Here is a 16,708-nt window from a genome sequence, read left to right on the forward strand (position 1 = left end):
TCATATACAAGTGCACTATAACGAATCAGTAACTACATTTAAAAACGATTTTCTTCTATAACTTAAATTACAATTTGCATGTTAATTATTATGTCAAATAGATCATTTTCATCATTCTATGTACTCAAACACTTGCAGCTACATGATTTAAAGGAAAACAAGCTAGGGTATCATAACACATTATTGATAACCATTTTTAAAGTAGAAAATGTACTGTTATTTAAAATTAAAATAAATACTTTTGTGGGGTGTGTGTGTGTCTCGCAACAGCGAGACTCTGTTGCCAAGGCTGGAGAGCAGTGGCGCGATCTCCACTCACTGTAAGCTCCGCCTCCCGGGTTCACGCCATTCTCCTGCCTCAGCCTCCGCAGTAGCTGGGACTACAGGCGCCCGCGACCACGCCCGGCTAATTTTTTTGTATTTTTTTTAGTACAGACAGGGTTTCACCGTGTTAGCCAGGATGGTCTCTATCTCCTGACATCGTGATCCGCCCACCTCGGCCTCCCAAAGTGCTGGGATTACAGGCTTGTGTGTTTTTTAACGGAACAGGAAAGCTAAAAATGTTGGAAAGAGGTGAAGTGGCAAAGTAATTCAGATTAAACAAAGAGGTTACAACTTTGAATATCACTTGATAAAATGTTAACAATGTCTAAAAAAGCATCTTATTCATCACTTCTTTATCTTACAGAGTCCAGCAATACTTACTAAGTATACACCTAAATTTTTTAATTATTTCCTTTCAGTAATTCCAGAAGACTACACAAAACATGATGCTATCTTTATCATTCATTCATTCACTCATTTTCTTACTTAGCAAACATTTCTCAAACAATAGTCAAGCTGGAATCTTGGAATACGGTAACGAACAAGGCAGTATCTACCCTTGGAAAGGTCAGATTTCTTAATTTCCCATTTTCAAAATTATTGGTATAGTGTTATTTGATTTTACTTTTAGCATGATAACTTCTATCAGAGGAACATTTATAACAGAGCAGGAAATACATCCTAGCAAGGTACAGTGACAACAGAGGTAAGGACAATATGGACATCATTATCCCTCAAACCTCTCAAGCATATCATGTTCTTTTTAAATTTGAGATTTAAAGATCAAAAAGTTCTATACTATCTATTATAGAAGCAGTGAAATACTCATTCTGGGTGATCAAATTATAAAATTATAAAATCAAGGGCAGCATCGAAAAGGACTAGCTGTTTGGTTTGGTTTGTTTATTTTGAATGCCCTTTCATTTCCATATATATTTAAATGCCCTTGGGAGAGAATGACTTTCTAAGAACCTGGGGACATTCCAAGGACACTGTTTTTGCAGAAAAACAGTACACTTTAACACATTTCTCCCAAAGCACCTGGACCAAAATATAAACTTCTAAGTATTCTGTATACTTAGAATGCATAATAGATAAATGAAATGCGTTTATTTCAAATGGATTGTGAATAAAACATCAGAGGTGTATTATTATAAAAGCATGAATTTTCATTGGCTTATTGGTAACCGTAATACTAAATTTAATTTTTCAAATTATACTCCTTAGGGCTTGCAAAATGAGTAACTGATTCAAAATTAAGATTTATTTCAATGCAGAAAATTATATAACCTTAGGAAAAATAATGTTCTTGCAATTGCCCAGGTTAACAACTTAGCAGGGATTAAGTGGTACATTTGTATCAAGCACAAAATAAATCTTGTTTGAGAGGAAAAGTAGTTATACACTTTTAGAAATACATAAGCATCACTGCAAAGTTTTGTTTTGTTTTTATGCCTTATGCTTAATGTCACCTAACACATTTTTAAGACCTCTCTAATACTCCACATATAAGGAACATTCTATTGAATAAAGCCACTTGGATATTTCACAGACACTTCTAACATGTTCCAATCTGAACATCTAATGTCTATTCATAAACTTGCTTCTCCTATAATCTTCCCAGCTCAATTTGTGGCATTGTCATTCACTCAAGTGCCCAAGGAAGCCATCCTTGACTCTTCTCTTTTCCTGATCCTTTATCCAATCCACCACCAGTTGCACCATTTACCTCTAAAGTTTTGCTCAAATCTTTACTTTGGCTCTGCTGCCACCACCTCAGTCCAGTTCAATCTTATTTCTCACCCAGACATGTTCAGCGACATTTATTCCTTACTTCCACTTCCATTCTTTGATGTATCTAATCCATTCTCCATCAGCAGACAGAGTAAGGTTCTTGAAACATGAAAAACTCATGTTGCTCACAACGTAAAATGCTTTTAGGCTTTCCCTTGCATTTAGGAAAAATGCAGAACCGTTAACATGATCCGCAAAGGCCAACATCAAATAGGCTCTACCAGCCTTTTCCACCTTCATCTGGCAATGTTTTAGCTCAATCATCTCCCACTGCTCACCCCTGACCATCTCACGTCAGACCCACACGTGCCTTTCCCACCTCAGGAACTTACACAGCTGTGTCTGCTGGAATTCTTATCCTTGGGCTGGCAAATGCTATTTCTTCTTTAGGTCTTAGCTTAAATGCCACTTTCTCAAAGAGGCCCAGTGATCCCCCCAAGGCTTAATAGAAATTAGATCCCTACTGTACTCTCATAATATATTTGAATCACTTGGCACATGCCATGACATATATTACCTGAATAGTCAGCCGACTAATGTCTCTCTTTTCCACAAACTCTGTGTTCATTAAAAACAAGGACCAGGGTTGGGGGTTGTGGTGTTGTGTTTTGTACTATTTTTTTCTTGCTATTCTATTCTAAGCATTCACTCCAATGACATAATAACATTTTGTAAACACTGTTGAATCAATCAATAAAAACAAAAAATATTCTTTATGAAAAATTTTAAACTACTTTTAAAATACTACATAAAAGGCCAGGCATAGTGGCTCATGCCTGTAACCCAAGCACTTGGGGAGGGCAAGGGGGGCTTGGATCACTTGAGTCTGGGAGTTCAAGACCAGCCCGGATAACACAGCAAGACCACATCTCTACCAAGAAAAAAAAAAATTAGCCAGGTGTGGTGGTGCATGCCTGTGGTCCCAGCTAGTAGGGAGACTGAGGTGGGAGAATCACTTGAGCCCAGGAGTTCAAAGCCTGCAGTGGGCCATAATTGTGCCACTGCACTTCAGCCTGGGCAATAGAGTAAGACCCTGTCTTTAAAAAAAAAAAAAAAAAAAAAAAAAAGTGAAGATACACTCCCACTATAACTTCTAAACTATATTAGTTTTTATTGTGGCTTAAAATTTGCATTTGAATAAAACTGTCTCAAAATTAATTGAGATAATTAGGATCATTACACTACAAATAAACATTTGTATAAATTTATGACCCATACATCTCTTTTTTTTTTTTTTTGAGACGGAGTCTGGCTCTGTTGCCCAGGCTGGAGTGCAGTGGTGCAATCTCGGCTCACTGCAAGCTCTGCCTCCCAGGTTCACGCCATTCTCCTGCCTCAGCCTCCCAAGTAGCTGGGACCACAGGTGCCTGCCACCATGCCAGTCTAATTTTTTGTATTTGTAGTACAGACGGGGTTTCACCGTGTTAGCCAGGATGGTCTCGATCTCCTGACCTCGTGATCCGCCTGCCTCGGCCTCCCAAAGTGCTGGGATTACAGGCATGAACCTGTACATCTCTTAAATGCTACCATTTCTTTCCTGTAGAGTATCCATCTAAAGGAAGTATTAATAATATTCACATTTTTAGAAGGAAACATAGAGCCTTGTGATATTGGCCTTGGATACTATTTATTGGATATGATACAAAAGCATAGGCCCCAAAAGCAAAAATACACGTGGGACTGCATCAAACTACAAAGCTTCTGCTCAGCAAAGGAAACAATCAAGGGAATGAAAAGGCAACCTACAGAATGGGAGAAAATATGCTGTGGTTGCTATGGCTTGTTTGTCCCCACCAAAGCTCACGTCGAAATCAGTATGACAGTGCTGGGAGGTGGGGCCCCATGGAAGGTGTTTGGGTTATGGGTGCTGATCCCTCATGAATAGGTAGGTGCTGCTTTCACAGTCTTGAGTGAGACTGGATTAATTCTCTCAGAATGAGTTCATTCTTTTGAGAGTGGGTTTTTATAAAGCTGGGGTGCCCCTCAGGTTTCCCTATGTTTCCCTATGTTCACAAATGTCTGCTTCCACTTTCACTTTCTCTGCCACATTGTGAAACACTATGAAAGCCCTTACCACAAGCCAGTACCATGCTTTTGAGCTTCTCACCTGGTGGAAGAGTGAGCTAAATAAACTTCTTTTTAAAAATAAATTACCTAGTCTCAGATATTCTTTTATAGCAACTCGAAATGGACTAAGATATTGTATACCATAAAGATGAATTTCCAAAATATATAAGGAACTCCTACAAATCTTCAAAAATACTGCAAAAACTATAAATATATAAAAATGAAAAACAGAAAATCAACTCAATTTAAAAATCGGCTAAGAACCTGAATAAAGCATATGTCTCAACATATGCTCAACATATGCTCAACATCACCAATCATCAGAGAAATGCAAATGCATACAAAAGATTAGCTCACACCTGTTAGAATGCCTACTATCAAAAAAACAAACACAACGGGAAGTAGCATCAGTGAGGATGTAGAGAAAAGGAAACCCTTGTACACTGTTGGTAGGAATGCAATTAGTGCAGCCACTGTGGAAAATAGTAGGAGGTTCTTCAAAAATTAAAAGCAGCACTACCATATGATCCAGCAATCCCACCTCTGGGTATATGTACAAAGAAAGAGACTGAAATCAGTATCTTGAAGAGATATCTGAACTCCCATGTTCATTCTAGCATTATTCACAAATAAGTCAAGACATTGAAGCAAATGAAGTGTCTATCGACAGATGAATGGATACAGAAAATGCATATATATAATTTATACACAAACACACACACACATATATATATAAAGCAATCGAATATTATTCATCCTTAAAAAGGAAGAACATCTGTCCATTTGCAACAAGATAGATGAGCCTGGAAAACACTGTACAAGTGAAATAAGCCAGACACAAAAAGATAAATACTACATGTTGTAACTTACATGAGGATTCTAAAACAGTCAAAATTATAGAAGCAGGGAGTAGAATGATGGTTTCCAGGGACTGAGGGGAAGAAGAAACTGGAAGGTATTATCAAGGAGCACAAAATTTCAGCTATGCGAGATGAATAAGTCATAGAGATCTACTATATACAGTATGGTACCTATGGTTCACAATACTGTACTGTATATCTAAAAATCTGCTGAGAGGGTAAATCTTATGCGGTTTATTATCACAAAAATAATAATAAATAAATAAGCAGGGTAGGAGGAATCATTGGAAGTGACTAACATATTTATGACATCGATTATATGGTGATGGTTTCATGGATATATAGCTATCTCCAGACTCACCATGCTGTATACATTAAACATGTGCAGATATTTGTATACCAATTATACCTAATAAACTGGTTTAAAAAATTGTCATATTACAAATGCATAAATTAAAGCTCCAACAATATAACCTCACTCAGCTAAATAGTGAAAAAGGCAAAACTAAAATGTAGGTGACCTGACTCCAAAGCCTATGTTCATTGCACAAGTTAATAACTGACAACTTGTTTTAAAGAAAAAAAGTATGGATTTTTATGATGTAGGTGAATTCAAATGATTGCATTCAACATTATAAATAATAATGCCCATACTTTTAATGTTCTCTAAAGCATAAATTTAAAAATCATTGATTCTTCTGAAGTAACTATGAACATTGCTTTGAGTACACTTGTGCATTCTACTATACTAACATAATAATGAAATACTATTTCAAGTTTATTAATATTAATAATGATGCTGATGATCAATAAGGCTCTAGCCAAGAATTAGGACACAGAAAACATAAGATGAAGTTGCACCAAGATTTTAAACAATATTGATAAAAATATTCGATCTATAATTTTTAAGTATGAGAAATACGTGTTGACTCATTGAAAGAGAATTCCAGATGTTCTTGAATTAATTGTTAAAAAAGGGATAAAAATACCTACACCACTAAATGACACATTCCCTTTCATTTACCAGGGCCTAGTAAAATAATTTTCCAGGCTCTTGCAACAAGAGACTAGAACTGAAAGTGGAAGATATTTAGGATGCAGCCTGTCCATACCCAGCCTACGTCTTGGTATCTTGGTTCTATTTTGAAATATAACTGATAATACTGTATTCATGGCATATTTACACAAAATATGCTCAATAAACTCAAGATTTTGACAAAATAGCATGTTAATATCACCATAAAGAACATGTATCTTATTGACTGTGAACTTCCTTTTTTCTTTCCTAATACAAAGCCTATATTATCTTAAACATTTACAAATTGAGACCAGAAGTATAAATGATGATCAGATAATATAATTTAAAAGAATCATTGTATCATTTTAACTAAAAAAAATAGGATGATAGGTAATATCTCTGCATTTAAATAATTATGCTATATTTTCTAAGGCATTGCTTAGTATATACATACTACTTTTATGTACATTATAGTATCAAACTTAATGTTATGGTAGTTGATTGTCAGGACTGGAAGATTTTTTTTTCAAATAGTCTAGTGATTAGTTCACATATTTTGGTTTTTTTGCCCTTCAAATATGAAAAGTAAAACTCAAAGTAGTCAAGTGTCTTGATCAGACAAAGTACAAATTAGTAGCAAAACCAAAACTTAACTTGAATCTGATAGTCTTTAACAGCATTATATGTGGGCATGTTTGGGTATTTTATAGATGAGAAAACTGAGACTGATATGACCGTGACATGCCCAGGGAGACAAAGACAATAAGCACAACAATAGGAAGGCTTCAATTTACATGTTATTTTAAATGACTTAAATTCTAACATTAGTGTTTAATTATTTCCACTCACCTGTTATTATAGTTTCTATTGTTATCTCACTGTTCTACCCCCGCCCCCAGAATCCCATAGTTATGTAATCAGTTGTAATACCCAGTTTCTATCATTTGCTGACAAGTAATATCATATGATTCCCTGAGCATACTATCTCAGCTATCTGTCTGTCTATCTATCTATCTATCTATCTATCTATCTATCTATCTATCTATTGATCATCTATCTATATTTGAGAGATATAATATATATACATATATATTTGAGACAGGGGCTTTCTCTGTTGCCCAGGCTGGAGTGCAGTGAAACAATAGCTCACGGCAGCCTTGAATTCCTGGACTCAAGTGATCCTCCCACCTTGGCCTCCCAAAGTGCTGAGATTACAGGCATGAGCCACCATGTCCTATCAGAAATGTATTATGTAAACAAGGCCACAGAATTTATCTAAAAGTTAAAAAGACAACTTCTTGAGATAATAAAATAAACTATGGCTCTCTCTATAAAAACTATGGTCAGTGTCAAAGTGTTAAGCTTTTGTTAGTTTGGGTGAGTTTCTGTTCCTACGATCAAGCAGCAATTAAAAATAAAGCGCACTAGAGGTAATCTAGGGAAAATTTATTTCCTCTGGAAATACCAATTCCCAGAGATTTGTTGGCCCACATTAAACAGACAATATTGACTTCAGATTCAGCTGGCCATCGTTACTTTCAGTGTGGAGTGTCATAGTTATCTTCCCATTTCTTGACAACAGTGAAATCATTAAACATGAGTCAATGAGCATCAGCAAATCATAACTAAAAGTAACAATCTTCTAAAACTACAGAGTATGCAGTCATAATGCTAGATGGAGTGGCAGCTGATCCTTTCTTCAAATGTGGACTTCTCAAGCTACCAAGAGATGGAAGTAATATAAATTCTGAATTAATTACATTAGAAAAATTGGGGAAAGTATGTTATACAAATGGGGTAAATGCGAATGTCAAGAAATATTCCTTCAGGATTACACACAAATCTTCAAAAGTTTTACAGTAATTGAACTGATTGGTATAAGGGATGATTCCTTATACTAATGCTTAAAAAGCAGTATTGATATTAGGTGTTATTTTAATACTTTCAATTCCTTAAAAGATTATTAAAATAATTGATTATACTTTTCGGACTATGAAATACAGTCTCTCTGGTCATAGGGCTAAGTATCTAAAATGATATTTTATGGATTATAAAATTGTATAACATTTTTGCTACAATTACTTAAAAATTAATTAGTTAAGTACAATTTTAGATATAGCATTTGAAGTATGGAAGTGTTTTCTAAACAAAAGAAATATTTACTTACCCTGCAACAGTTTAATTCCTCTGCTGTAAGTATGATTGTACCACATTTCTTCCCTGGAATTCCTCTGAAACAACAAAAATATATTTATGTACATTAATATGTTATATTAATACTATATAATATAAATTTATATATCATATTTATTTTTATGTAATCTAATAAAGAGCATATAATAATAAGATGGCTCTTCCCTAACGAAATATATTTTGAGTAGCTGGGATTATAGACCTGGCTAAATTTTGTATTTTTTTTTTAGTAGAGATGGGGTTTCGCCATGTTGGCTAAGTTGGTCTCAAACTCCTGACCTATGGTGATCCGCTCCCCTCGGCCTCCCAAACTGCCGGGAATACAGGCGTGAGCTACCATACCCGGCCCTCAATGAGGCTAAACTTTTAACATAACTTTAAACATGTCGATCCTCTCAAGAATCTTCAATATTCCATATTGTCTAATATATAAAATAATGTAATAGTTATGCATCACCTAATTATGTTTCAATAAACAACAGATTGCATATACACTGGTGTCCCCATAACATTATAATGGAGCTGAAAACTTTCTACTGCCTAATGATGTAATATCTTAGCACACAGCATTACTCATGTGTTGGTGTGATGCTGGTGCAAATAAATCTACTGTGCTGCCAGTCATACAAAGTATGTATGTACAGTCCATAATACTTGGCAATGATAGTAAACATCAAATATGTTACTGTTTATGTATTTTCTATACTATATTTTTTATCATTATTTCTAAGTGTATTTCTTCTACACATACAAAAATAAAAAAAGCTAACTGTAAAAACAGCCTCACTTAGGTCCTGCAGATGTTCCAAAAGAAGGCACTGTTATCACAGGAGACAACAGCTCCATGCATGGTATTGCTCTTGAAGGTCTTCCAGGGGGACAAGATGTGGAGGTGGAAGACAGGGATACTGAGGATCTTGACCCTGGGTAGGCCTAGGTAAATGTGTAAGTTTGTGTCTTCATTTTCAACAAAAAACGTTTAAAAAGTAAAAATAAATAAATAACTTAAAAACAGAAAAAAAGATTATTGAATAAGGATATAAAGAAAATATTTGTGTACAGCTGTACAATGTGTTTATGTTCTAGATAAGTGTTATTATTAAAAAATTTTTTTAAAGTTTAAAATATTTTAAAGTAAAAACATTATAGTAAGTTAAGGTTATTACTGAAGAAAGAAAAATAGTTGTAAATACACTTAGTGCAACCTAACTATACAGTGTATAAAGTCTACAGTAGTATAATATCCCAGGCCCTCACATTCACTCATCGCTCACTCAGACTCACCCAGAGCAACTTCCATTTCCGTAAGCTCCATTCATGGGAAGTACCCTACACAGGAATACCATTTTATAACTTTTATATAATGTTTTTACTGTGTCTCTTCTATGTTTACTTACGTTTAGATACACAAATACTGATGTTACAACTGCTTAGAGTATTCAGTGAGGTAACATGCTGTACACATTTGTAGCCTAGGAACAAGAAGTTATACCATACAGCCTAGGTATGTGGTAGGCTAGACCAGGGGTCTGCAACCCCAGGGCTGCAGAGCAGGAGGTGAGCGGCAGACACCAGCAAGCTGAGCCTCATCTGTATTTACAGCTGCTCCCCATCCTTGGCATTACTACTTGAGTTCTGCCTCTTGTCAGATCAGCAGCAGCATTAGATCCTCATAGGAGCCTGAACCCTATTGTGAACTGTGAGGGACCTTAGTAGTATACACTTCCTATGAGAATCTAATGCCTGATGATCTGTCACTGTCTCCCATCACCCCCAGATGGGACCATCTAGTTGCAGGAAAACAAGCTCAGGTTCCCACTGATTCTACATTATGGTGAGTTGTATAATTATTTCATTATAATATAATAATAATAGAAATAAAGTGCACAATAAATGTAATGGACTTGAATCATCCCGAAACTACCCCCAAACCCCCAGTGCAGGGAAAAATTATCTTCCACAAAACTGCTCCTTGGTACCAAAAAGGGTCGGGGACTGCTGGGTTAGACCATCTAGGTTTGTATAAGTACAGTATATGATGGTTGCACAACAATGAAATCATCTAAGGAAGCATTTCTCAGAACATATCCCTGTTGTTAAGTAGTGCATGACTATAGAACAAAATGTTCTCATGGTTTCTAAGTTTTCTACTATGTTATTAAAACCTATATAAAACCCTGGATTTCACTGTTCCCTATCCTTTCATCAATTTGGTGACATTTTGTGCTTATTTCTTCTTTGTGTTCACTCCCATGCCTTGACATATTATAGCTTGTTAACTTTTCCCTATTTTGCCTCAAACTTGCCATATCCCCAGATGAAGTTCCATTTGTTCCAAGAAAATCTTATCCTAGGCAACCTTACACAAAGCTCAGCCTTTTCTGCATTCCTATTGATGTTAAAGTCAATACTGTAAGGTTTAGTACTTAATTATTCTTTAACTGCTAAAAGCACAAATTGTTAACCTTTCTTTTTTCAAGTTGATTACATTTTCTATAAGAGCAATATTCATGACATAAAGCTCTTGTAAGCACAGAGTTAAATGTCTGTGTACAGCAGGTGTTTAGTCTATAGATAAGTATGTAATATACAGTTGTGCATTGCTTAAGGCTTATTTCCACATGTATTTACTCTTAACCATGGTAATTACACATGTCAAGATCTCCCATTTTCCCTAGGTCCTTATGACTAAGGACTCAATTAATATAACATTGCACATTTTGTCTCATATTACTACATTATCATTTTCAGCACCCTTCCAGCATCTTTAATCAGTTAATTTTTCTAATCCAGCTGTACTTTTCTCTTCTTTCTATTTGTGATCTATGAGTTTAATACTTTCAGCATTTTGGAAAACCAAACACCCCAACTGAGCATAAACTTGAACACACTTCAAAATGCTAAATAAAATATGCAATGATCTTTATAAATGCTCAGATAACTTTGCAAGAAAGTAAGGACCAATCAGAAGCTGAAAGTAAAGGCAGAAAGATAAGCAGAACTGAACATTGGAGAACTTGATCTTAGGCTTCTGATTTTTATGGTTACCTAGGACATAAAAATTAGAAAAACAAGAAGAGGTGGGACTCACAAGGTGGGAAATTCAATAAACAGCCAATCCACAGCATAAGGCTTATATCTCATTAACTAGACTGCCTGACTATAGCATGAGTTATACATATAAACATTCACTCTATGGGCCTAAAAAATAAATCACTGCCTTAAAACGTGGTGATGAATGAAAGAGAAAAAAATATGTCCTAATAATTTAAGTTCAATCAGGCTTGCTGCCTTAACTGACATCACTTGAGTAGTTACCAAAACTTCAAACCAAGAATTACATTTAATTCAAGCGACCACGGTTGCCTAGTAAATGCATATCCTCTCTAGAAAAGTTTCCCTTCAAATTAAATCTCAAAATATCTCATATTTAAAGTTTTAAAAGTAAATATGAAGCTCGTCTTACAATATCAAAAAATACACAAGAAAAAATGCACCCATCATGAGTTAGAATCTCCAAAACAACAGGTTGCAGAATCAAACACAGATTTAGAATGTTGTAAATATTATGAATAGTACACAAAATATAAGTATTTATAATATATTTAAAATGTAAAGAGGAAATGGACATATGGTTAACTAGCAAAAGAGTATAAAAAATAAGCAAGGATATTTGGAACAGAATAGGGAGCCCAGAAGTAAATCCAAGCTGTCATTGCCAGTGCCAATGTCCAGGCACTCTTCCCCTATGTTCTCTTCCAGGAGTTTTATTGTTTCTGGTCTTCTGTTTGGGACTTTTACCCATTTTGAGTTGATTTCTGCGTATGGTGTAAAGTAAGGGTCCAATTTAATTCTTTTGCATGCTGTAGTCCAGTTTTCTCAGAACCATTTATTAAAGGGACTATCTGCTTCCCATCCTATCCTCCTGGTGCCCCTGTGAAAAATTAGTTGACTATATATGTTTGGATTAGACAAAGGAGAAGACAGAATCAGTGAACTGAAAGAAAGATATAAATAAATTATCCATAATGCAGCATGGAGAAGCAAACATGGAAACTATTATGAAGAGGTTTGGAGTCACAGAACACAAAGGTAAAAGGTCTAATATATGTTTAATCAGAGTTCCACTAGAGGAAGGACTAAATAGAGCAAATACAATATTTGAAGAAATAATGGCTGGGAAACTTTTAGAAATGGTGAAACACCTCAATTTCCAGATTCAGAAAGCTCAATGAATCCCAAGCAGCCTAAGGAAAAATAAATGTATACTTGGGGACATGACAGGAGCAGGGAAAAACATGAGAGATGAAGAATGTACCTCCAGAGGAACCAGAGAGAAAAGACAGATGATCTACAAAGATGTGAACTACAAAGATTAAACTAAGAGCTGACTACTTGGAAGCAACACTGGAAACTGAAAGATAATTCAAACAATATCTTCAATGGTTTGAAAGAAAATAATTCTAAATATAAGATTGTCAACAGTAAAGATATATTCTAAGAATAAGCATAAACTACAGATATTTTGAAACAAATAAGAAACAAATATATTTATACCCAAGAATCTTTGCTTGAGAAGTTTCTAAAAAATGGGTTTCAAATGGAAGGAAATGATCACAGATGGGAGATCTAAGAAGAAAAAAGAAAGAATGAGAGAAGCCAAGGAAATACTAAATATGAGTTAACCTTAAATTAGCGACATTAATGTTAAAAACTAAAATAACAAATACGAATGATAATGATAGCATTAACCAGCAAGGTGATAATTTAAGTTAAAGCCTTCTCATGGTCTCTTATTGTTCAGGAAGAAATTAAATATGCCGAAAAATAGAATTTCATAAAAAATGAGTAAATATGTTTAAAAACTTCAAAGAAACTACAATTATTTAAGTACTTTATAATTTCAACTTTAGAAAAGAAAATTTTTGAAATTTTGTTTCTCAAATGCAATCAGTTCAAAAGGAACTAAGACTAAAGAAAGAATGGGGCAGATGAGGAGCACTAAGTAGGTGACAGAAATAAACCTAGAGGAATAGTTACTGATATAACTGTAAATGAACTAGATGCTCCAGATTAAATGCAAATATTGTATGAATTATATAAAAATTAAATTCAGCCATTAACTATTCAAAATAGATATCAAAATTTGATTCAAAAAATTCAAAAGAAAAGAATGGAAGGATAGCTCAGAGAAAAATAACTAATTCTAATGAAAATCAGTGTACCTACATTAATAGCATACATACAGATTTTAAATTGAACAGGTTTGCAAGAAATAGTTATTGTGTAATGACAGAACATTCAATTAATTGGGAAGATACAGTAATCTCAATACTGCATGCACCTACTATTATAGCTCCAAAATACATAAAGCAAAATTGACTCAACTACAAAAAGATAAATACACCATCATGTTGAACAATTTCATGGCAAACACCCTTGGCAAGGTGATCAAGGTTAATATCACCAGTGATAAGTCATATTAATATATATTCCTGATAAGATATAAGGAGAAAGACACTTCAACTCCTGTGGCCTTCTCCCCAAATCCTTAACTCCAATCTAACCATAAGAAAAACATCACACAAACACAAATTTAGGGACATTCTACAAAGAATCTAATACTTCTTCAAAACTATCAAGGTCATACAAAACAAGGAAAGACTAAGAAATTTTAACATATCAGATCAAAAGAAAGTGTATATCCTGAAATGAATTCTGAATGAATTCTGGAATATAAAAAGAACATTAGTGAAACAATGAGTGAAATTCAAGTAAAGCTTGAAATTTAGCTAATAGTAATATATGCACCACTGTTGTCTTTCTAGTTGTGACAAATGTATTAAATACCACGATACCACAAGATGTTAATGTTAGAAGAAACTGGTATGACAGGAATACAGGAACTTTCTGTACTATTGTAACTTTTCTATAAACATAAAACTATTCTAAAATACGAAGTTTATTGAAACAATGCAAGGTCAATAAAAGACAAAGACAGGCTAAGAAACTATTTCAGGTTAAAAGAGACTAGAATTAAAATGACTAATCTCAATTACAATTTTTCATTAAATTTTAGAAGAGGAAAATATATCTATAATGATATTATTGCTACAATGTTGAAATGTGAGTGAAGAGTAGATTAGATAGTACTGTATCATTATGAAGCTTCCTGATTTTGATCATCATATTGTGGTTGTGTAAAAGAAGATTCTCATTAAGAAATTCACTCTCGATCTGACCTCGTGATCCGCCTGCCTAGCCCTCCCACAGTGCTGGGATTACAGGCGTGAGCCACCACGCCCAGCCGGGAAAACTGGCTAGCCCCATGTAGAAAGCTAAAACTGGATCCCTTCCTTATACCTTATACAAAAATTAATTCAAGATGGATTAAAGACTTAAATGTTAGACCTAAAACCATAAAAACCCTAAAAGAAAACCTAGGCAATACAATTCAGGACATAGGCATGGGCAACGACTTCATGTCTAAAACACCAAAAGCAATGGCAACAAAAGCCAGAATTGACAAATGGGATCTCATTAAACTAAAGAGCTTCTGCACAGCAAAAGAAACTACCATCAGAGTGAACAGACAACCTACAGAATGGGAGAAAATTTTTGCAATCTACTCATCTGACAAAGGGCTAATATCCAGACTATACAAAGAACTTAAACAAATTTACAAGAAAAAAAACAGCCCATCAAAAAGTGGGCAAAGGACATGAACAGACACTTCTCAAAAGAAGACATTTATGCAGTCAAAAGACACATGAAAAAATGCTCATCATCACTGGCCATTAGAGAAATGCAATTCAAAACCACAATGAGATACCATCTCACACCAGTTAGAATGGCGATCATTAAAAAGTCAGGAAACAACAGGTGCTGGAGAGCATGTGGAAAAATAGGAACACTTTTACACTGTTGGTGGGACTGTAAACTAGTTCAACCATTGTGTAAGACAATGTGGCGATTCCTCAAGGATCTAGAACTGGAAATATCATTTGACTCAGCCATTCCATTAATGGATGTATACTCAAAGAATTAGAAATCATGCTGCTATAAAGACACATGCACATGTACATTTACTGCGGCACTATTGACAATAGCAAAGACTGGGAACCAACCCAAGTGTACATCAACGATAGACTGGATTTAAAAAATGTGGCACATATACACCATGGAATACTATGCAGCCATAAAAAAGGATGAGTTCATGTCCTTTGTAGGGACATGGATGAAGCTGGAAACCATCATTCTCAGCAAACTATCACAAGGACAAAAAACCAAACACCGCTTGTCCTCACTCATAAGTGGGAATTGAACAATGAGAACACTTGGACACAGGAAGGGGAACATCACACACTGGGACCTGTCGTGGGGTAGGGGTAGTGGGGAATAGCATTAGGAGATATACCTAATGTAAATGATGAGTTAATGGGTGCAGCACATCAACATGACACATGTATACATATGTAACAAGCCTGCACGTTGTGCACATGTGCCCTAGGACTTAAAGTATAATAATAATAATAATAAAAAGAAATTCACACTCAAGTATTTAGAGGAAAGAGGGCACAATTTTTCCAACAATGTCTTCAACTTACTCTCAAATGACTCAGAAAGACCTAGAATATGAAACAGAAAGAGAATGAGAAAGAGGGTAAGAAAGTGAACAGAATAAAGTTAGCTCCTGATTAAATTGGAGGTTCTGAACTACATTTGTTTTTTGTTTGTTTGTTTGTTTTTGAGATAGGTTCTCACTTTGTCACCCAGTTTGGAGTGCAGTGGAGTGATCAGAGCTCACTTCAGCCTCAAATTCCTGGGCTCAAGCAATCTTCCCACCTCAGCCTTCCAAGTAGCTAGGAATACACAAATGTGCCACCATATTCAGCTAATGTTTTTTCATTTTTTTAGAGACAGGGTCTCACTATGTTGCCCAGCCTGCTCTCAAACTACTAGGCTCAAGCAATCCTCCCGAATTGGCCTCCCAAAGTGCAGGAATTGCAGGCATGAGCCACCCCACCTTGCCTACTCTCGCAATTTTTACATGCAATTGAAATTACATCAAAAAATAGTTACCAAAAAAGATCAGTTTTAAAGATTGCTTCTTATAACTGTATCCTTACATTTTGAGAGACATAGAATAATAAAACTCATTCACATTACAGTTAAACATGATCTCAAGAGATATGAGTAATCCTTCACAAAATTTAGTACATAGGTAAGACTGGTGGAAGGCGGAGCAAGATGATGAAACAGAGGGTTTCACTGATCATCCCTCCTGCAAGGACAAATATCTATATTTTAACAACTATCTATACACACACAAAAAGCATCTTCATATGAACTAAAAATCAGGTGAGCATTCACAGTACCTGGGTTTAAGTTCATATCATCAAAAGCAGCACTCAAGAAGTAGGAAAATCAGTCTTGAATCACCAATGTCACC

General features: G+C 35.1%; 1 protein-coding gene across 1 annotated transcript in view; it reads right to left on the reverse strand.

The window, feature by feature from the left end:
• CPNE8 (copine 8) overlaps window positions 1-16,708 on the reverse strand; it is a 232,524-nt gene that overhangs the window by 118,693 nt on the left and 97,123 nt on the right. Inside the window, exon 7 of the mRNA XM_007968140.3 lies at window positions 8,231-8,294. Coding sequence (XP_007966331.1) covers window positions 8,231-8,294 — 64 coding nt within the window. The remainder of the gene's footprint in view (window positions 1-8,230; window positions 8,295-16,708) is intronic.

The sequence above is a fragment of the Chlorocebus sabaeus genome, chromosome 11, assembly GCF_047675955.1.
Source record: "Chlorocebus sabaeus isolate Y175 chromosome 11, mChlSab1.0.hap1, whole genome shotgun sequence".
Lineage (NCBI taxonomy): Eukaryota > Metazoa > Chordata > Mammalia > Primates > Cercopithecidae > Chlorocebus > Chlorocebus sabaeus.